The sequence below is a fragment of the Onychostoma macrolepis genome, chromosome 04 (assembly GCF_012432095.1).
Source record: "Onychostoma macrolepis isolate SWU-2019 chromosome 04, ASM1243209v1, whole genome shotgun sequence".
Classification (NCBI taxonomy): Eukaryota; Metazoa; Chordata; class Actinopteri; order Cypriniformes; family Cyprinidae; genus Onychostoma; species Onychostoma macrolepis.
Window position 1 is genome coordinate 23,557,674 of NC_081158.1, and position 23,074 is coordinate 23,580,747.

A 23,074-nucleotide genomic window follows, 5' to 3' on the forward strand; every position below is an offset into this window, starting at 1 on the left:
CTATTTATAAACATGCTCACGGTGGTTCTCATTAATTAATAATTGCTCACAGTTCTACATTGTTTTCATGCAAATGTTCCGCTGAATTCACAACAGGTGCATTAGCATAAAATTGTTTTGGTTATAATATTGATGAATCCCAGTTATTCTAAAGGCAAGAATGTGTGTGCCTGCGGTTAGATATTAGTATAATACAAGCCTAACCATCTCCATATAAGGGCTTTTGTGCAACCTCACCTGTACATGTGCAAAAAATTTCATCTGCTGTCCCTGGGCAGGAAAAATACAAATGTGACAAAAACATCAATATAATACCATTTACAATAAAATCCCCCCAAAATTTAACAGAAAAAAACATATAATCCCACATAAAAACTACAATCCAAATTTATACAAAATATCCCCTCTAAGTACTACAAAGCATGTGACAACACTGAAGAAATGACACTTTGCTACAATGTAAAGTAGTGAGTATACAGCTTGTATAACAGTGTAAATTTGCTTTCCCTTCAAAATAACTCAACACACAGCCATTAATGTCTAAACCACTGGCCACAAAAGTGAGTACACCCCTAAGTGAAAATGTCCAAATTGGGCCCAAAGTGTCAATATTTTGCGTGGCCACCATTATTTTCCAGCACTGCCTTAACCCTCTCGGGCATGGAGTTCACCAGAGCTTCACAGGTTGCTACTGGAATCCTCTTCCACTCCTCCATGACGACATCACAGAGCTGGTGGATGTTAGAGACCTTGTGCTCCTCCACCTTCTGTTTGAGGATACCCCACAGATGCTCAATAGGGTTTAGGTCTGGAGACATGCTTGGCCACTCCATCACCTTTACCCAGCTTCTTTAGCAAGGCAGTGGTCGTCTTGGAGGTGTGTTTGGGGTCGTTATCGTGTTGGAATACTGCCCTGCGGCCCAGTCTCCGAGAGTGGATCATGCTCTGCTTCAGTATGTCTCAGTACATGTTGGCATTCATTGTTCCCTCAATGAACTGTAGCTCCTCAGTGGCAGCAGCACTCATGCAGCCCCAGACTATGACACTCCCACCACCATGCTTGACTGTAGGCAAGACACACTTGTCTTTGTACTCCTCACCTGGTTGCCGCCACACACGCTTGACACCATCTGAACCAAATAAGTTTATCTTGGTCTCATCAGACCACAGGACATGGTTCCAGTAATACATGTCCTTAGTTTGCTTGTCTTCAGCAAACTGTTTGCGGGCTTTCTTGTGCATCATCTTTAGAAGAGGCATCCTTCTGGGACGACAGCCATGCAGACCAATTTGATGTAGTGTGCCGCGTATGGTCTGAGCATTGACAGGCTGACCCCCCACCCCTTCAACCTCTGCAGCAATGCTGGCAGCACTCATACGTCTATTTCCCAAACACAACCTCTGGATATGACGCTGAGCACGTGCACTCAACTTCTTTGGTCGACCATGGCGGGGCCTGTTCTGAGTGGAACCTGTCCTGTATGGTCTCGGCCACCGTGCTGCAGCTCAGTTTCAGGGTCTTGGCAATCTTCTTATAGCCTACGCCATCTTTATGTTGAGCAAAAATTCTTTTTTTCAGATCCTCAGAGAGTTCTTTGCCGTGAGGTGCCATGTTGAACTTCCAGTGACCAGTATGAGAGAGCGAGAGCGATAACACCAAATTTAACACACCTGCTCCCCATTCACACCTGAGACCTTGTAACACCTTGTAATGGCTGTGTATTGAGTTATTTTGAGGGGACAGCAAATTTACACTGTTATACAACTGTTATACACTGTTGTACACTCACTACTTTACATTGTAGCAAAGTGTCATTTCGTCAGTGTTGTCACATGAAAAGATACATTAAAATATTTACAAAAATGTGAGGGGTTTACTCACTTCTGTGAGATACTGTCTATACTGTTTATACACTGCCATCCAAAAGTTTCAGTTTAGTAAGATTTTTTAAGGCATTAATAGTTTTATTCAGCAATGATGCATTAAATTGTTCAAACATGACAGTTAAGACATTTACATTAAGAAATTAGGGCTGTAAGTTGATTAAAATTTTGAATCTAATTAATTACACAATGTGGTGATTAATGATAAATTATTCTAATTAATCGCATATTAATCACAAATTAAATTTGGCTGAGAAATTACCCACAAAAGGTCATTTAAAGCCATTTTTGTGTTACATGAGAAAAGCATGAAATAGATATAAAAGTAGCTTTAGATAGATTTTTTTTATTATTATCTTTTGGGTGAACTATCGCTTTAATTAGTTTTTTAATAAGTTATTTTTAGATTTTTAATGTGTATATATGAAATTATTTTTTAATTAAATGATGTTCTATAAATAAGAAACTAAAACTGCCAGTAGGTGGCAGTACATTAATAAGTCATTGAGTCATTCAGGAATTAAGTAAATTCTGTCTTTATGAATGGGCCATTGAATCATTGGCTCACCTGATTCATTCAAAAAGCGGATTCATTCAGAAATTGTGTGTTATTCGGAGATGCACAACAGCTCTGCTGTGGCTAATATAGGTAATATTTGTGTTGGCAAAACTGAGCAAAAACAGACAATATTGTGTCTAAAATATAACAGTATTAAGTTCTTATTTATTGAACTGTTGTATTAAATCAAGATCACATTTGCACTCATGCTACTTGGGACAAAAATGGCACTTGTGTGATATTGCACTCGTTGCTCGTGTGATATTGCTTAGCTAATATAATATAAATATGAGACAAAATCTCATACAGGGGCACTTTGGCCCCAGTATTTAGAATTTTAGGGGCATATAACTTCACATAAAGGCTCCTTCACAGGGCAGTTGGGGCAGATATTTTTTTTAATAAATGCTGTTCTTTTGAACTTTCTATTCGTCAAACAATCTTGAAAAAAAAAGTATCATGCACAACTGTTTTCAACATTGATAATAATGAGAAATGTCGAGCATCTTGGAATGATTCTGAAGGATCATGTGACACTGAAGATTGGACTGCTGAAAATTCAGCATTGCCATCAGAGAAATAAATTGCATATTAAGATACATTAAAATGGAAAACTAAAATGTTATTTTAGTTTTAATAATTATAATAATTATTTCACAATATTAGTATTATGTTTTTGATCAAAGGCAGCCTTGATGAACATGAGACTTATCTTACTGACCATGTGATACTGTGGAAAACATGTTAGTGTTGTCACCTCGATCCCTTTTCAGTCTTTTTTTACAGAACAAAATGACAAATAAGCTACCCGATCACTTGCCACATCTGCTATTGGCCATTCAAACAGATAATCCCACCCCAAACTCACGGCATTGGTTGAGCCAGTGTTGTTTCTGCATGTTAAACTTTGATAAGTGTTTTAAAATGCAAAAAATTGCACCCATCACCTTTAAGTGTTTTAGTCCAGTCAGCAGTTCATTACTATGTAATTTTATGCCTCTAGCAGAAGTATCTCCTCCGGATGAATGGGACATCTGGATGAACCACAAAGACACACACTCCCTTTTTCTCTGGTCTCTGTAGGATGGAGCTTCTGAAAGGCCTTCAGATACAATTAATTTTAGATGGAGGTCTGCTGCTTCCTTCTGATGTGTTGGGCTTGTAAAGTTTCTCTTCTTGAATGTTATTGCTCCTCTCTTTCTTCAGATAAAGTTGATATATAAGACAGACTGCAGTGTGTAGTCGCTTGTTCCCTTGGTATTAGGAAGAGCGAGAATACGGCACTGGCCTGAAACATTTAGTTGTAACCAATGAGTCATTTTAAAAGTACAAATTTAAACAGTGCATTCAGTCTGAAAGAGCCAGGCAACAGCATTTCCTGAGAGCGAGTTAAGTGCTGGAGAGATGATAGTGGTACCTCACTTCAGGACTTCAGGGAGTTTTGAGACGAACAATTTAGCGTCACGGTGCTGGTCATTTATCTTACTCTAAACTTGCTATGAGGGTTTGAGATGCTGTTGTGTCATGAGCTGTTATATATTTCACCTTCACACTGTTTGAATGATACAACATTCATACTGTAGTATTATTTTATAGTAATTTGCACTTTTGATATTAAAAGATATTTGATCTGGCCCCTTTAAAACGTTTTATTGTGGGCACTTTTCTCTACTTGGAGATCTTTTAGAGAACGTTTGGTGGTGATTGACAGACGAGAATGGGTTGTGGCAGTTTATCGCCAAATAAATAAAACATTTTTAAGAAATATAAAGTTCTACATAGATTACTGTGTTTTGGCATCACATAGTCATACAGTTTTCTATTGCCTGATTTCCTGAAACACAGGTGTTTTTTGTTTTGTTGTTTTCTTTTGTTTTGTTTTGTGCATACAGTGAGTCATTCACTTTTATTATTATTTTATATGGACAGAAACTATTATATGTTGCACAAAATGAGTGTGAGTATTGATGGTGAGTAAATGATGACAGTATTTTTTGGATGAACTATCCCTCAAACATTGATGAATTGCTTACACAACTATTTTTGTGGTTTACTAATAATGTTCAGCACATCTGCATTCAGACAGTTACTCACAAGAATGCAGATTATTTCCCTTTTTTAGGGCTAAACAATGAATGATTGCATTGATTTATATACATTTAATATTGTTAAACATATTTAATCTAAAATGGTATTATGTTGACTGCACTTTTACATTGAAATGCATAATTTATATGCATAAATGAATTCACTGTACCACACTATTCATATTATTTCTGCTGTATGCAGTATGTATAATGTGCAAAGTTTCCAAATTGTCATTATGCATTGAATACTCAGATTGTCTATTGCATTTGCCAAAAAAAAAAAAAAGAAGAAGAAGAATTTGTAGAGTATGAAATATTCAAAATGCAATGGACTCAACTTGACCTTTGAATTGCAAATGAACTGGAATTATCAACTGTAATTTCAAACATATTTTTCTTGACCCATTATTTGACCAAACTGCTAAGAGTTCAGACATTTTTACACAAGCTTGGATTAAATATGTATTAATTTCTGAGATGATAGCTTAATGCCGCTTGCTGAATTAAACATGCAGTGTAATGCGACAGCAATGAAGTATAATACTCTTACAAACGTTTATCTTTGCATAATGCATACTGTGCTATTAAAAAAAAAAATAGCAGGTAGTAAGCAGTGTGCAGCAAGCAGTGTGATTCCAGCAGGTCTGTGCTGTGACTGATTAGTAATGTCTTGGGACACCTGCAATCAGTCTAACTCTACTCGGCATGCCAGTATTCTGGTCTGGATTGTGTTGCTGTGAATGGAGCAGATGCTGGTGCTCAGAAGTGATTTCATCAGCTATATATTATACTTGAGTGGGATCATCAAGGTTATTCAGCTTTGTGGAGTGATAGACACAACACAGAGTGCATTATCTGTCAGCATGTTTTCATTCACCTTGTTTCCGTGTGTATCTTTGTTTGTGTATGCGTTTTGCTGGATAAGGGAATCACATGGCAGAAATTAGACACTATTAATCCTAAGAGGAAAGCCGTATGTGTGTGTGCGTTTTTGTGACAAATGAGGACATACATTTGTATAATGATAAGGGCATGACATGGGTATTACAATGAGAAGGTGACTTTTCAGGACATTACCCCATGTCCCCACTTTTCAAAATGCTTATAAATCACACAGAATGGAGTGTATTGAAAATCTGAAATAGCACAAAGTTTCCTGTAAGGGGTAGGGTTATGTGTAGGGTTGGTGTAGGGCGATAGCACATACAGTTTGTACAGTATAAAAACCATTATGCCTATGGGATGTCCCCACTTTTCACAAAAACCAACGTGTGTGTGTGTTTGTTAGGAGTGTTTTTTCAGATCTCTGGCCCTGTTGGATAGGAGGTTGATTGGCCTGATTTGAGTAACTGAAAGGTCATTAAAGGTGAAACCCAGCATGAAACAGCAGTTGCTTAATAGTGCTCTGTGTGTGTGTGTGTGTGTGAGAGAGAGAGAGACAGCATGTGTTTTTTGCACCTGTGCACATCAAGTTGTGAATTGTTGATTTGAATAATGTTTGATGGGCTTGTGGATCTCCTGATTGGGTGCTCATGCAATCTGAAGAGGGCAATTTTTTTAATTAGAGCAAATTATCTCTTATGCCTTATTTATTATGTGTCCATGTAAACTAGATGGATTCTGTCCAATCATAATAATAATAATAATTATAATAGTTTATTTGATATTTGTGTTACCACTTCAACAGGTGTCATTGTTGCAGTGAACCTAATTCCAAAGTAGTCCAAATTATTACACTTTTATTTTATTTTAATATTTTATTTTATTTTTTGCTGGGCATTATTATTATTATTTATTTGTTTGTTTATTTGATTATGTTGTCACTACTTCAACAGGTGTCATTGTTGCAGTGAACCTAATTCCAATTTTTTTTTTTTTACTGTAGGGTAGTAATGTCGTGGAGGACCAGGACCTGCTAGAGATCGGGATTTTAAACTCTGCCCACAGACAGCGACTTCTTCAGGCTATTCGCCTGCTGCCCAGGGTGAGTACAGACATCGGGGACGTCCTAAGGCTCCCACAGGGTGCTTTCAGCTCCAAAAATATCAGCTAACAATGCTTTTGAAAGCAAATTTGTAATTAAAACAAATTCAACATTAGGATTTTCTTTTTTTCGATGAAAAACAATGAATCATTTTGAGCGACAGAAAATAGTAACCAGTGGCTGTGAAGCTCTAAAGATGATATACTCGGTCTTCACTTCTCAGTTATTGCAAATGTAATGGCTCGCTCATAAAAGTTTGATAAGTTACGGTCAGGCAATCCTGACGGGAGCATCACTGACTTCAGTGACACACAAAGACACTGAACTGAAGAGCACTGTAACGAAATGTAGCCGTACCAAACACGCGCTGATCATTGAAATTCCGCATGTGATACATGTGTGTGTCATGGATTTCAGTACTAAATGAGGTTTCATGGTATCCACATTTATCACACACACTTCCCAGGGTGCACCCTCCCCCAGGAATAGTCAATTTAAGACCCCCTCTAGAGTAATCCAGCAAAGCTTCTGGCATTGAGTGTGTGTGTATGTGCAGGAGACCCGACATCAAATAAATCTCACTTGTGTCCCAAACAACCTTGCATTCCCTTTCTCCTTCACAATCTCTGAAAGGACACTACAGAGGGGAATGGTTGTGTTGTGATAAGATAGAAACGACACACTTGTACACACACACACAAACACTAATGTGCAAACCTGCTTTCATTCAAACAGATGTGAAAACCTCAAACATGAGCCGAAAGGGGCGAGTTTAAAGCGATATTTCAGCCAAAAATGGCAATTCTGTCATCATTTACTCATCCTCAAGTTGATAAAAACCTGTATGACTTATTTTATTTCTGTGGAACTCAAAAAAAGATACTTTGAAGAATGTTCTTGTTGCTCTTATTTGAAAAGTGAATGTGGATTTGGGCTCCAAAAAAAACACCAGTAAACATCTTCTGAAGCCATGTATTAGCTTTTTAGGAAGAAAAGATCCAATTACACTTTTCCAAAAGTCACTTTTCACTATAATTGTATTGCCATTTTGGAGCTCAACGGACCGGATGCCCATTAAGTTACATTATATGGAAAAATAGAGGATGACAGAACTTTCATTTTTAGGTTCAAAATGAAAATTATTGCTTTAAAAAGAAGTTGAATTTAAGATTAAGGACAGGAAATGGTATGTGTGTGAGAGAGAGATATGAGGGCTCACTATGAAAAGAGCAAAACTCAACTTTTCATCTGCAGTCAGCGCTTTCAAACTCTGTTTTAGCTGATAGCTTCTCTCTGTCTGCATTTACATTTATGTATTTGGCAGATGCTTTTATCCAAAGCCTGTGTGTTCAATATATGTTTTTATCAGTAAATATGGGAACGATTCCCTTGGAATAAAACACAATTTTGTTTTGTTAGCTTGTCTGTCTCCTATTTATCGGCTAGACCAGCGCCGAATCAATGTGGACCAGAATGGAAATGCATGCTAGCAGTCCAAGCAGGTGTTTCCAGCACAGAATAACAACATTTCCTGTTGCAAGACCTCTGTATTTATAACCCAATCTGTGTCCAGCCTCCGGATTTGTTACTGATGTGGTAGTTTAACAGTTGTTTCTATGGTGAAACAGGTGCGGCCCATTGGTTACGATGGAAATAACCCCACCTCAGTGGCAGAATGGCTGGAGTCTCTGGAGCTGGGAGACTATACCAAGTCTTTCCTCATCAACGGCTACACCTCCATGGAGTTGGTCAAGAAGATCTGGGAGATTGAGCTCATTAATGTAAGTCTCGCTTACCTCACTTCCTGTCTTCTGAAGTTCTGAGTTATAAAAAATTCATTTGTGTTTGGATTGTAAGGGTCACAGTCAAGGGAAACCTGGAAATATTAGAGAAATAAAAAAATAAAAATTCATAAATTGTGAATAAATCTTAAATAAATGTATTGATAATATACTATACCGTAATATAATATAATAATATTTTATTGGCTATAAATCAATCTTTTTCAGTGTAAAATGATTTAAACATATATATATATATTTTATAAAAAGATATGTGAATGTTTGAACCCTGTATTTATACACGCATGGGTGTTTAGCTATTTATTCTGTTATTGTTGTGTTAGTTCTGTTGGAATGAAGATCTTTTATAACAAGATTTGCTAGAGGATCTTTGAAATGACAACCAGAGGTTGAGACATCATCCAGAATCATTCTGACATCCTATTGGCCGATTTGTTGTAATAGAGTTTGGGTTGGCTCTGAATCTTGCCTGTAATTGCGTTTGTTTGATAAACAATCCTGTCCGATCTGTCTTGCTTTCGACTACAGCGAAACCACAGATATAATAGTAGCATCTCTGGTATGACACAGAACAGAAGAAATTTCAGGATAACTTGATCTGTTTTTGAGATTTAATAGTGTAGCCTGCATGTTTGGAAAATATTTAAACATAGTAAATATCCGCACACTGTTATTAATGCAACCGACTGAGCTCTCGAGTCTTTATCGGCCAAATAAAGGCATTTTTACCTGTAATTCAGTAGTTATTCCTGCAGCCCATGTGGTTAAACAGAAATAGTGAATGCTTGATGGATTTTTTCCCGTGTTTGATAAAGATAAATGGGATGTTTGATGACTGAGATCACGTGATGTGTTGCTTTAACAGATATGGTGTTAAATGACTCTAATTACAGCCTCACGTATGCTAATTTCACTCACTTTCAGCCGAGGGAGAGAAAGAGAAACACAGAAAAGGAATGAGCAGATTATATAATAATGTGGGATGTGATTTCTTTAGCTCTCGAAAAAAATACACACACACCCACTCGCTGTGGAAAGTAACTAGAATGCTGCAGTGGGAATAAACACATGGTTTGGCCACAAGAGGGAGCCAGAGTAAGGAAAATTAGTGTTTTTATAGTTTTGAATGAATAAATGTATTGTTGTTGGAGGTATTCTGATTGTTGTTGTATGGTGAATAATACTGACTTTAAAGGAAGTTCATTCAAAAATATTTATATTATATATTGTTGTATATAATATAAATATCGCAAAAAAAAAAACCTAATAAATATCACAAAAGCACATAACAAAATCACTGAAACTCGTAACTTTCATACAAATAGGATTAAGGCATCATTTGAAACGGCAAAGGGTGCAGTGTTATTTATGTATAGTCATAATAACAATAATAATAATGTGCTTTCATAACAATGTGCTTTCAGAGACTAGTTTTTCACTAACAACGCATAAACGTTATTTTCTCAAAAACACAAACATGTGCATTCATGCTGCTCACATATTATTGTATCACAGTTTGTGCTGATTATAGTATAATCAGATACTGAAAAAAACATCACATATCAGGGCATGTCAAAACTTCTGGGCCCCAAAACCTCCTCAGACCCCAGAGGGTTAATTGAACTAAAGATGACAAAATAAAATAGGTGACCCTGGACCACAAAACCAGAAATTGAGGTTTATACAGCAACGGAAAGGACAATAGGATAGGACAATATTTGGCTGAGATACAACTATTTGAAAATCTGGAGGGTGCAAAAAAATCTAAATATTGAGGAAAATCGCCTTTAAAGTTGTCCAAATGAAGTTCTTGGCAATGCATATTACTAATCAGAAATTAAGTTTTGATGTATTTATGGTAGGAAATTTACAGAATATCTTCTTGGAACATGATCTTTACTTAATATCCTAATGATTTTTGGCATAAAAAAAAAAATCGATACTTTTGACCCATAAAATGTATTGTTGGCTATTTGCTACAAATATACCCGTGCTACTGGCTTTCTTTTGGTAAAAGAAACATTTTTGATGAATAACTTATGGTCTGTTTCTCACAGAAAGCTACCTTCAAAAGACTTGATATAGCACACAATTCATATGGACGATACTTTTAAATAGCATGCAACCCTATTCACTTAAATGACAGCACATTCTTCAAAATGTCTCCTGTTGTGTTTAATTGAAAGTCATACAGGTTTACGATGTCGTGTGGGTGAGTAAATTAAGACAAAACATTTATTATTTTGTGAAAAACTATCCCTTTAACACAAGCTAAGACTATCTGAAAAGAGCGAAAAGCAGGTGGATATGCAGAGAAGGAACTTATTTGGCTGTGTGTGTGTGTGTGTGTGTGTGTGAGTGAGTGGTTGAGCTGTTCACGGAATGGGACATTCTGAACTTCCCCTAATGAGCCTCGCTTCAGACAGATCACAGAGCGCCTCTGTCTCCCGGGTCGCTGTCCTGAACTCTCTGCTGTAAATGAGACTGAGAGACTCTCAGAGTGAAAGAGAAGACACTTTATGCAGTGTAGTACACAGCAGTGCCCTCGTCTGAAGCCAAGGAGAGGAAGGGGGAGAAAGCCGCTGAGGGAGACAGGACAGAATACTGCCTTGTTTTCAGGTTTCCTAGAGAATGTCATCCTTGAAATGAAACATGGTGACCGATAGCACAGCAGTAGCAGTTTGGTCCAGAGATTGAGAAGCGACAGTGTGAAGAGAGGCAGGGGAGAAGAGAGAAAGAGGGCAATGGGAGAGATAGCATCTGTGGAGGGAGCCAGATTAAATCAGCTCATAAACGTTCAGGGCAACAGATGCCAGGGCTGCTGGACAAGACAGTGACGAGACGTGTGTTATTGCTGTTCACAAACACAATTACACAAGCACACTGTGGATTAATAAGGTCAACGTTCATTTTATACCAAATTATGCACCTAATAAGTTTTTAAAAAGAAGTATCTTGTGCTCACCATGGCTGCATTTATTTGAAAAGAAAACAGGAATATCATGAAATATTCTTGCAAATTAAAATGTTATTTATTCCTTTAATGGCAAAGCTGAATTTTCAGTCCTTGGTGTCACATGAACCTTCAGATCTTTCTAATATGCAAATGTTTTGCTTGTGAAACATTCCGTATCATCACCCGTGTTGAAAATAGTTGTCATACTTAATATTTTAGATTTTTTTTTCAGGATTCTTTGATGAATAGAAAGTTCAAAAGAATAGCATTTATTTAAACTAGAAATCTTTTGCGACATTATAATGTCTTTACTGTTACTTTTGAACAATTTAATGCAACCTTGCTGAATAAAAGTATTTAATTTCTTTAGAAAAATCGTACTAACCCCAAACTTTTTGTACTAAATGTGTATATATAATGTCACTATATATCTAACATTACAGTATTTTTCATATCACTATATGTTTATTTGCTTACTGTCTCTCTGCTGTTGCTTGATTCTATTCATAGAGAACAAACTTTGAATCAAGGCAAACCCACTTGATGATCCAATATGTCACCTGAATCAGCTTGATCTCGCAATTGGATCGACTGAGACCAGTCCATTAATCATTTTATTCCAAAATCCCACTTCTCGGCCTGTTCTTTATTTAACTTTATGGATGTCATGAATGTTTGCAGCAGTTTCTCAAGCTGTACTACACCTTTTGTTCACTAGGTGGCTCCATCGCTCTTTTTTGGCCAGTGATCTATTTCAAGATGTACTATTTAAAATAAAACACTGGTATGGTAAAGAAGGTTTGCTTTGCCAAGATATTGTACATAAATATATCAATATATTAAAACGGTAAAAGTATCTATGTTTGGTAACTTGGATTTGCAAGCTATGTGGGACACGTTACGTAATATTACATATATGTAAACTGTCACTTTCAGCCCTGTTTTCTTTTTCTAAGCATGAATTACATTAGTTTTCAGCTGGCAGAAATGACAATTAATTGTTTTTTTCTCAGTTTACATTTCAGAAATTTGGAAAAACAGGCTTGTGACTTCTGAGTAGCGCTAGTTTCATTGTGAATGTTAAGAAATGACATAATGAAGACTGTATTTTGATTCTGAACGGTTCTGACACAGGTTTTGCCTCCCAAAAGAGAAGCAGAGTAATTCAGTGTGAGCAAGCAGAGACATTGACGTAAAGCAAACAGCCTCTTTAAACAAAGGCAGCTGATGTCAGTCGACAAAGCTTTCGTGTTTGTATGTGTCTTGTATGTCTCAACAGTGTCGTTCCATGCATGTAAGAGCCTGTATACGAGTGTGTATACAGCACATTAGTGAGTGGTAGGCTTGCGTGTGTGTGTCCGGCCTCAGGGATACCACAGGCATTCATCTGATAATATTCATAACATGGCTCAACATGTCTGCATTCCCAAGCAGCTCTGTGATTGCTCTCTCACACACATACAAACATGACCATCACTGTAAAAAAGAAAAGAAAGTCTTTATTGAAAATGGACTTGTGAATGGATTTTCTTTTTGCAATAATACGTAAATCTGCTGATTTTAATAGATTCATTATGTTCAATTTATATGTATGTATGTATGTTTTTTAAAGAAGTATCTTGTGCTCATCAAGGATGTATATATTTGATCCAAAATACAGAATATTCTGAAATATTATTGCAATTTAAAATAACATATTCTAGTGTAATATACTTTAAAATATAATTTATTCCTATGAAGCAAAGCTGAATTTTCAGGATCATTACTCCAGTCTTCAGTGTCACATGATCCTTCAGAAATAATTCTAATATGCTGATTTATAATCAATGTTGGAAACAGAGCTGCTTAATATTTTTTCGGACCTGTGATACTTTTTTCAGGATTCTTTGATAAATAAAAAGTTTAAAAGAACAGTGTTTTTGTGTTACAATTCTTTTTTTATTAAGAAATTAATACTTTTATTCAGCATGGATGTGTTCAATGGATAAAAAGTGACAGTAAAGACTTATATTGTTAGAAAAGATTTCTATTTTGAATAAATTCTGTTCTTTACAACTTTTTATTCATCAAAGTATCAAAGAAAAAAAATCACGTTCCAAAAAAAAACAAAAACAGTTTCAACACTGATAATAAATCAGCATATTAGAATGATTTCTGAAGGATCATGTAACACTGAAGACTGGAGTAATGGCTGATGAAAATTCAGCGCTGTGTCACAGAAATAAATTATATTTTATAAAGTATATTAAAATAGGAACCCAATATTAGAAATTGCAATAATATTTCATTATATTATTGTTTTTTTCTGTGTTTTGATCAAATACAGCCTTGATGAGCATAAGAGACTCCATTAAAAAAACATTAAAAATCGTACTGATCCCAAACTTTTGAACGGCAGTCTATGTAATGCATATCTATCGATCTATATACAATTATTTAATTTATTTTAATTTATTATATTTAATTTATTAATATTAAAATTATTCATTTGACTTTTCTCACATTCATATTCATACATTCATTATTTCATATTAATTGTTTTTTAATGACTTTATCACTTAGATGTTGATTGAACATCATGAGCTTAAGCTCCAAACGAACTGTGTCCAAACCAGTCTGGAATAGTTTTAAACCAAATGGATCGTTTGGCTGCTTATGGCTTTTTCTGTGGCTTTTAAAACACGCTCATATTACGATAAAGCTATTTTGATTGTTTTTTTTTTTTTTATCCAAAAAATGTCTGGTTTGAGCCGCGGTGGTTTTCTGTTGGACCTTGAATAAGGTCAGTCTCCATTAGTTTACGTGAATGCATTTTGGATACAAGAAAGAAACACGTAAAGTGCTTAAAATGACATTTTACGACTTGTACGGTATGTATTTTTAGCGCAGCTCTGATTGTTACCATTGCATTTAATGTATTTAAATAGCGCTTGCTCTTGCTTGTCACATGCTGTGCCAAGTTGTGTTTCTCAGCAGCCGCTGGTTTATGCTTTCCGTGCTCAGGCCGTGTTGGTAGGCGGTCAGAAGTCATTTAGCTCGTAATAATAGTTTAGCTCGGTTTTTTGACAACTGTTACCCGGTTGCCATGACTGCTGGCGGTAGTTACCATAGAGACAGCTTGCGTGAAGTACAAATGATTCAAAACTGACGTGTTTGTGTGTGAGTAAGTGTGTAAGGGCATGTATCCTTTAAGTGTACGTGGTCCGACACTTACGATTCACAGACTCTGTGTGTGTTATAATGCGTTTCCTTGTCCTTTGTGTTGCATTCCTGTTTTCATTACTTCCTGTCACCTCTCCAAATGCACAGATTGCAAATTGTCTTTTCTTACACTAGCAGATGGCTACTGCCTTCGTTAACACAGCAGGCCCATCAAACACACACACACACGGTCTCCCTGTTTTTTTTCTGTCTATCTGTTCTTTCCTTTTGGCATCTGTATTACACTCCCTCACACCTCAACGATGATAAAACATTTGCTTTAATACCAAAAGACACATTGAGGGCTGTTCTGTATATGTAAGTGTGTGTGTGTGTTGTATATGTACGCATGTGGGTGGGTAGGCCTGTGGGTTCATGTGTTGAATTGACGCATACTGACACACATTTTTGGCCCGTGACCATGTGAGTGTTGTTCTCGCAGTGGAGGGGGAGCTGAGATTATTCCCCCAGTACAGATCCTGCTGATGGGTATCAAAATGATCCAGTGGCCCCTCACGCCCCAGCGGCCCGTGAGAGAGGCCTGTTTCTTAAGGACGGCCACCAAGCACCCTCATAAAAATAGATTAAGCGTGACGTTCATGGAGGAGGCTTGGGTTTCTAACAGTAAAATGCATTTATTACATGGCTCGGTGGAATACTGGATTCTGATTGGTGAGATATTTTTGTGTAATGATCACCGAACTGTATAATTGACCATTGTCCAAGACAACCGTTTTTATTTATTTTTTTTGCCATGTAATAAGTGTATCTGTTTTGCCTTAAAACTCTTTTTGATTTATTAACTGTTTTATTTCGTGATAATGACTGGGTGACTTTATGCATTACACTACTGTTCAAAAGTTTGAGGTTGGTAAGATTTTTTTTACTTTCCTTGTTTAAATTTAGTTTAAATTTACTTGATCAAATATAGTAAAATATTTGTAATATTCTAAAATATTATTACAGTTTAAAATATCAGTTTTCTATTTGGATATATTTTAAAATATCATTTATTCCTGTGATAGCAATGTTGAATTTTCAGCAGCCATTACTCCAGTCCTTAGGGTCACATGATCCTTCAGAAATCTTTATAAAATGCTGATTTTGTACTCAAGAAATATTTCTTATTATAATCAGTGTTGAAAACAATTGTGCTGCTTCATATTGTTGTGGAAACCAGTGTTTTACAGGATTCTTTGATAGTCTTCATTTCTTTCAAAATAAAAAAATATTACAGATCCAAAACTTTTGAATGGTAGTACATATTTGCCACACATGCGTAGGTACATCATTTGTGCATACACTCTCACAGCCTGTAATGAAACAAAAGATGAATATTCATTTTTTCACACTTTTGGCGGATGCCTTCAATCTTGGGTAAAAATTCAGCATGCTTCAAGCTGATGTACTATATCAATATTTTTTTTAAAGTTTTGGCCAATAACCAGTAAATATCTAATATAAACATTTATTTTGTCCAAAAAACAAAACAAAAAACACATCATAACTATAAACTGAATTGTCTTAAATGCTTCAAGTAAATGTAGCCATCACAACAAGCTAAATATTACGTTTAACAGACTTTTTAATTATAAGTGTTTTAAATATTAACTTAAGCATTAGAGGTATTCTAAGCAAAGAGATCTTGATAAAATAGTGGAAATTAGTATGAGCACTGTCTAAATATAGGAAAATGAGTATAAGCATTAAATATTAAATACTGGTTGATTGATACCAATAGATAATGACACAAAACTCTAATATTTGCCGATAACCAATAGGTACAGAAACATTGTGAATGCACATTTTGATGCAAATATTTTTTTTGTGCTAGTGAGTCAAGTAAGGAGCGCTGCTGCAGAATCTATTTCTGTCAGGTGTCTTTATATAACCTACAGTATATGTATATACATGTATATCCCTCACACATTTTGAATGTCGAGAGCCATAACTGTCATGTTGGTGTATGTCTACCAGCCTTAAGGTGTAAGACAGACCATAAGCCGAATGAATTAAGGCTATTTCCCGCTGCCCCAACAAACAACAACTTCAACGCTGGATCAGCTTGTTAATCCTGTTGATGTTTGTTGGATGACAGTCATGTTTCCCAACAGCCAACTCTGAAACGTTGTCAGCCGGGCTTAAGATGTTTTAAACAAGGTACAAATGAGACCAGGATGAATGTATCGCAATCTCACTGCAGTGTGCGGCAGCTGAGCTCTGGAACTCGCATTAAACAATGAAGCTTCGGAGAGAGAGAGAGAAAGAGAGAGAGAGAGGGAGGGGAAACAGATACGAGAGAGTGAGGCGGAGAAAGCAGAGAGTGAGTTAAGGACGTTCAGTCTCCGTCTCGCACTATCGCTGCTTCACGAGCCGAGGAAACGGTCACCTGCGCTGCACTCCCGCTACGGCACGCGAACACGGCGGCTCCTCGCTGGATGGGAGCAGGGTATCCATAGTAACCAGGCAGAGAGCGCAAACGAGGAGCGAGAGGAGGAGGGTGACGTGTTCAGACACAGAGCGTTGCTGCTGGAGTACAAACCTCTGCCGTTTGATAGCGTGAGGAGACTGGAGAGTGAAAAAAACCTTCATTCTCGCAGAAATATGCATGTAGGTTTGAGCTTTTATCCTCTGTAGATGAGCCAGAGAGTTGAGGTGGCTTGTCAAAGCAGGTCGGGACCCTCGCAAGGGCTCTTGGATGTTTGAGGACGGAGGACTTGACTGTGCGGATGAGCGGCCAAACTCGGGGTAAGTAACTGGCACAAGAGGAAGAGTCGAGCAGAAGGTGGATTAGAAGGGATTGTGCTGCCTCTAGTTGTTTTTTAGATTAATGCACTGTTAAAGCTTTTGTTCTCCACTTGCTGCAGTACCAGCCGCTGTTTCCTGCTTTTTCACCTGCTTTTTCAGCTAAACATTTGCTGTTGTGTCTGTCAGTGAGTGATCTGTCATCCCCAGCTACTGTGCACCAAACTGTAGTTTCTTTATTACTTTGGTGATTTTACGCATCGCGCTCGATTATACGCTGCTTGGTTCATTTGATGTGCGTATGTGAACATGCAGTGGTGTATGCATTAGTTTGAGTTTGTGTATGTGGTAGGTTGACATTTCAAATAGTTTTGGACAGAACATTGCTTTTCATACTGCAGGACATGTCAGTTTCCCAGGAGAATTGTTTTTGGAATTATCGAGCATGAAGCTTTTATGAGCACTTATTAATTGAGCTACATGGAATATTTGTATTGTAAAAAAAGATATATATAATTTGTCACACTAAAGGAACAATTAAAATAAAATAGTCAAGGAAAAAAATATTTAGAGTTGTATTATATCGGAACCATACAGTGACAGTTATCGGCCGATATTAGTTTTTGTTTTGTTTATTTTTCACATTTCAATTTTTAATCAGCCAATATTGAATATTTTATTGTGCATGCTAATTTTAAAGTTAATCTTTAAATAACTAGAAATTAATGTAATATTTGCAAAACTTAACAAGAATATCCATATTTCATACATTTCATACATTTTTGTTTTTCTTATGATTTATGTAATAAATAAATACATTTTGTTTACTGTGATTTTATTTATAAATAAATGTATTTTATATTTATTTATATGATTTTATAAATGATATATGTATATACACTTTTAATGTTTATTATTTATTTAATAATGTTATTGTTTTATATTCTATATTTTTATTTTATTTTATTTTTTGTTTATTGTGATTTATATATAAATAAATGTATTTTATATTTATTTTTATAAATTATATATGTATATATACTTTTAATGTTTATTATTTATTTTAAAATATTTTTATTTTATTTTATTAAAAACTCTAAATGTAGATTGTATTTTGTATTGAAATACACACACACACACACACAGTGCATACCTAAAAAAGTTATGAACAACATTGATGGTTACTTTATAGAACTTATACACTTTCTGTGATACATTCATATCATTTTTACCCTATTAATACATCATACATTCCTCGTCATTGTGTTTACGTGTATGCTTGCCTCTAGGACTTTCTAAGGCCGAAGTATTAACCTCATGGCTCAGGTAATCTGTAGATGGCACAGCGGTGAGGATGACTATGCCTTGGGAGGAAGAGGCAGGCAGACGTCTCCATTAGGCTGCATTAGCTCAGTTCTGCAGTCAGCAGTGAAAGAGTCATGGAGGATCAGAAAGGAACAGCAGTGAGGCGGTGTTGCATAATGAAAGTGGGACCCACTGTGCTATGGATCAGCCCTGGTGTATTAGACGTAATCTCACAGCTACGCTTGTCCACATGTGGATGGGGCTTGAGGTGTAAGCTTTCTCATAACACAAATAAAGCTGCCAATAAGCTTTGAAGTCTCGGAGGGTGTGCCAAAATGTTCTCACAGAGCTTTTCTTCCTCCTTAACTTTGCCGGAGGCTAGATATTTGGGATTTTTTGGGGCCGGTTTTTACCGGGGTGGGGCTTTTATGTAGTTCACTACAGTTCCAGATGGTTTTCCCGTCAGTGGAATGAAGAAAGAAGTTGTTTGCTGATGCTCTAGTTTCACACACCTTACACCAATTAGCAATAATGAGTCTGAGGGTACAGCACTGCAGTGTGGCCTGAAAATGCACACTCATGGATTCAGGTAAATTCTAGAATAGTTTAATTGGTTAATTTTACACCAACTACAACTGATAGGTGAATATAAACCAAGTTACAATCATGTCTGTAATACCGGCTCGTTCGACTAGAATTTGTGGCGTTTAAAATTGCTGATTATTTTTAATTTTTACATTTTTTTATTTTAGCTGCTGATAAAATGGCATTTTGATCTAAGCTGATTGGCTAAGTACCAAACCCTTCACTAGCTAGTGTCCAGTGCTGTAAAGAATAATAATAAGTCAAAATAAGGAGAAAAAAGTTCATTTAATGCTTTTTATATGTACTGAAAAGTCTTCTGAAATCTCATTGGTGCAGAATCTTGCTTTTTTATAACTATGTGAAATATCAAATATGTTCTGATCGGCTGTGAGTTTGCTGTGGCGTCTTCGGAGTTTCACTTCCAGAGTCAAGTACTGAGCTTATATTTCAATTTTGCCTGTTTGTGTGTGTGTGTACTCACAGCAACCTATATTGCATTTATCTTTTGATCAATTATTCAGCTATGGCTGCACAGTCCAGCTGATGTTTATTAAAATTGAAGCATCAAATCTGCAGTTTGTAAGGAGGAATACACAGTCCTTCTTAAAATAAATATACCAAACTCCAACTACTTTGGAAAGTCCAAGTTGTCCTTAGAGGTTTGGTTGGAGTGTTTAGTATTGATGTTTCTGTGCAGCTGATTAAATCTTGATTAATTTATTCATTTTTAATTGTGTAGATGAACAAAGAGAATTTTAAGTCAACTTGAAATCCCGTTTCAGTCAGAAACGTCCCATGTTGTGCAACTAAGATAGATTTCAAATTCTGCTTCATATTGGTTTTGAAGGAAGAGGTTTCATGCTATTTTACACATGCAGCCCTTGACTGCAGCGTCTGCACAGATCAGATCCTTCAACACTACAGTCATATCAGACCTGACATCAGTCAGTTGAGCGTAAATCTCCTCCTGTCGTCTTAGCTAGTGATTTTACACCACATTAAGAGGGTACAGTAGGCATGTCTCATGTCTCACTTGTATTATTCTGTTCACTGTCACCGACATTGGCAAGCCATTCCAGCATAAGACTTTGTGCAGTTAAGGCTTTTCACTTACATAAAAGCAAGATCTATCGTTCCGTGTAGGGTGCAGGCATCATGCGAGGACACTTCCGGGCCCTCTGCTGTTTTATCCTGTGGTGTTTTGAAGCTTGGATCCAATCAGCGGCCTGGTGCTGTGCGGGATGTGACAGGGCTGCCGGTCTAATGCCGTTGATCTGCCTGCTGTTGGTCCTTATGTCACTGTCGACAGCGGCGAGTGCTGACTTAAACTAGATTCTTAACACCAGAAGCAAGCCTATTTCAGATGATCACTTTATGAGATTACTTTGGAATGGATTTGATGTACTATGCGTTGCATGCATGCTTTACTGATTTGAAATATATTGGATTAAGGAATTGCATTTCTTATTCATTTATATGGAAAGTTTAGTGGCCTATTTAGTGGAGATGGCTCATGATGGTTGTCCAAGAACTTATATACAGTACTGGTACAGTTTGGAGTTTTTTTCTTTTTGTTTGTTTGTTTGTTTTTAAGAAATTAATAGTTTTATTACCTTAAATTGATCAAAAGGAGCTATAAAATTATTTGTAATGTTGCACAAGATTTATTTTTTTTTAAATCCTTTTCTTGTGAACTTTATTCATCAAAGAATCCTGAAAAAAATATATCACGTCTCCACAGAAATATTACAAAGCACAACTGTTTTCAACATTGAAAATAATAAGAAATGAGCAGCAAATCAGCATATTAGAATAATTTCTGAAGGATCATGTGACACCGAAAACTGGAGTAATGATGCTGAAAATTCAGCTTTGCATCATAGAAATAAATTATATTTTAAATATATTAAAATAGAAAACGATTATTTTAAATGGCAAAAATCACAAAAAAAAATTCTGTATCTTTAATCAAATAAATGCAGCTTGTCTGATTACGAACTTTTTCCTAACGGGTGATAAGTTGACTAATTGTTTCACGCAACCCACCGACTAATCAATTTTGACAATATGTAATTTTGCATACTTTTACTGTTTAGTCAAATCACATTGTTCTCACTAAACTGTTCCATACTGCATGATTTTTTTTCTGCATGTTCCACAGTTTTATTCTTGGTCTGGCATGTCTGTGGGTTTGTGTGCAAGAATGAGTAGGAGTGTGTGAGAGAAAGAGTGAGAGCGCGTGTAGAAAGTGAGAGAGAAATGAGAGAAACTGTCATGACATCTTTTTTTTCTCCTCGTCTTTGTATTGGAGGCTGACTTTTTCTCTTGATTCCTTCTGATCCCCGCATAGAGCAGGATTCACGCCGCTGCATTCCCTTATTATCATTGGTAAAGGCAGAAATGTGACATGTCCCCTCATTGGCTCATCAGGTCCTCACTCACAGTCAAACCTCACAGCATTGGTCCGGCGCACTGCTGTATATCCTCCTTTACATTGCCTCAGAGGCCTGCTGGATTTTTACGCATAGCACCAGCACTCGCTCCATAGTTGCTAGGTAACTGGCAGGCTCTGGTTCATTTCCAGTTGTCCCCTGGTTGGGAGGCGCTGGTTATAAATGGATCTGAGATGGATAACGGCGAGTTGCCGTGACAATGGTGGCCTTGGGGTTGTTTGAATTGTACCTGCTTCGGCTGGGCTGGACTGGATTTGGCTCCTCAGGTGGCTAGTAGTTGTTGACTGGACACCAATCAGCACCAGCCACTGGACCGACGTCCCTCAGCGACCTGAAAACCACCAATACTAGTAATGAAAAATGAACAAATTAGTGCTGTTCCAAGCAAATCCGTGTAGACCGACAAAGTAGCCCCAGAACGCAGGAGATCAAGAAGATTTGTGGACACATTGTACACGCACGTATACTAGACCTCATTACGTTCACTGTGTGGGTTGTGTTGGCTAGTAATCCTGGCAGTAAAAACCTGTTATGTCTGCGGTGATTGGCTCTCTACATTCCGTCCGCTGTAGCAAGGCAGACACGCCACATGGTATTTAGCATTTCACGGAAAAGATTTTATGCCATATGAAAAAAAATATTGAGTTACCGAGAGAGATTGGAAGGGTGACATCAAGCAGAAGAAACCAAAGTGCTCACGGCTAGTTTTCGTGTGCTTAAAGGTCATTCAACCAATCGTGTAAGCTTTACAGCTCATTAGCCAATCAATGTGCTTCGCCTGTTACCTTTCAGAGAAAGAGAATTGAAGAAATGGGGATGGTAGGTGCAAAATGACTTTTTTCATAATTGAGTAGTCAGTGCATTTATTTTTTGACCAGTCGGTCTTAAAGGGGTCATATGATGCGATTTCAAGTTTTCCTTTCTCTTTGGAGTGTTACAAGCTGTTCGTGCATAGATAAGATCCATGAAGTTGCAAAGACTAAAGTCTCAAAACCAAAGAGATATTCTTTATAAAAGTTAAGACTCGGCCACGCCCTCCTAAAACGGCTCATTCAAACATGCCCCTACATGTCTACATCACGGTGTGGGGAGATTTGCAAAACACTGCCCAAACGTATACGCAAAGAAAGAAGGTGGAACTATTATTCTCGCTGTAGTATTGTTGCTACCGCTGGCGCCATGTCATGGAGACGCTGTGTTTCGTTGTGAAAGCGAAACTACTTTGTTTGGGCTTCCAAAAGAGGACACAACTACAAGTCAGTGGTTAAATTGTATTTACAACACTGTTCCGGAACAGTTCAACCCAAATATTAGAGTGTGTGCAGCGCATTTTACAGAGGACTATTTCCTGAACCTGGGAGTAGCCTGCCAGCTATGCTCAAAGACAAGGACAGTCTGGTGCTTCTGACTCACAGCCTGTAAGTACGTTTTCTTATTTAAAGAATTTGCCACTGACGATTCAAACACAAGTTTTGAGCTGTGTAGAGTAGTGCTTGTTGTTTGTCGTTTCTCC

At 36.9% G+C, this 23,074-nt stretch overlaps 1 protein-coding gene across 7 annotated transcripts in view; it reads left to right on the forward strand.

The window, feature by feature from the left end:
• anks1b (ankyrin repeat and sterile alpha motif domain containing 1B) overlaps positions 1-23,074 on the forward strand; it is a 180,524-nt gene that overhangs the window by 132,514 nt on the left and 24,936 nt on the right. For all 7 annotated transcript variants that reach the window (XM_058772300.1, XM_058772299.1, XM_058772298.1 and 4 more), the window contains 2 exons: positions 6,416-6,514; positions 8,143-8,295. In XM_058772300.1, the coding sequence (XP_058628283.1) occupies positions 6,416-6,514; positions 8,143-8,295 (252 nt within the window). The remainder of the gene's footprint in view (positions 1-6,415; positions 6,515-8,142; positions 8,296-23,074) is intronic.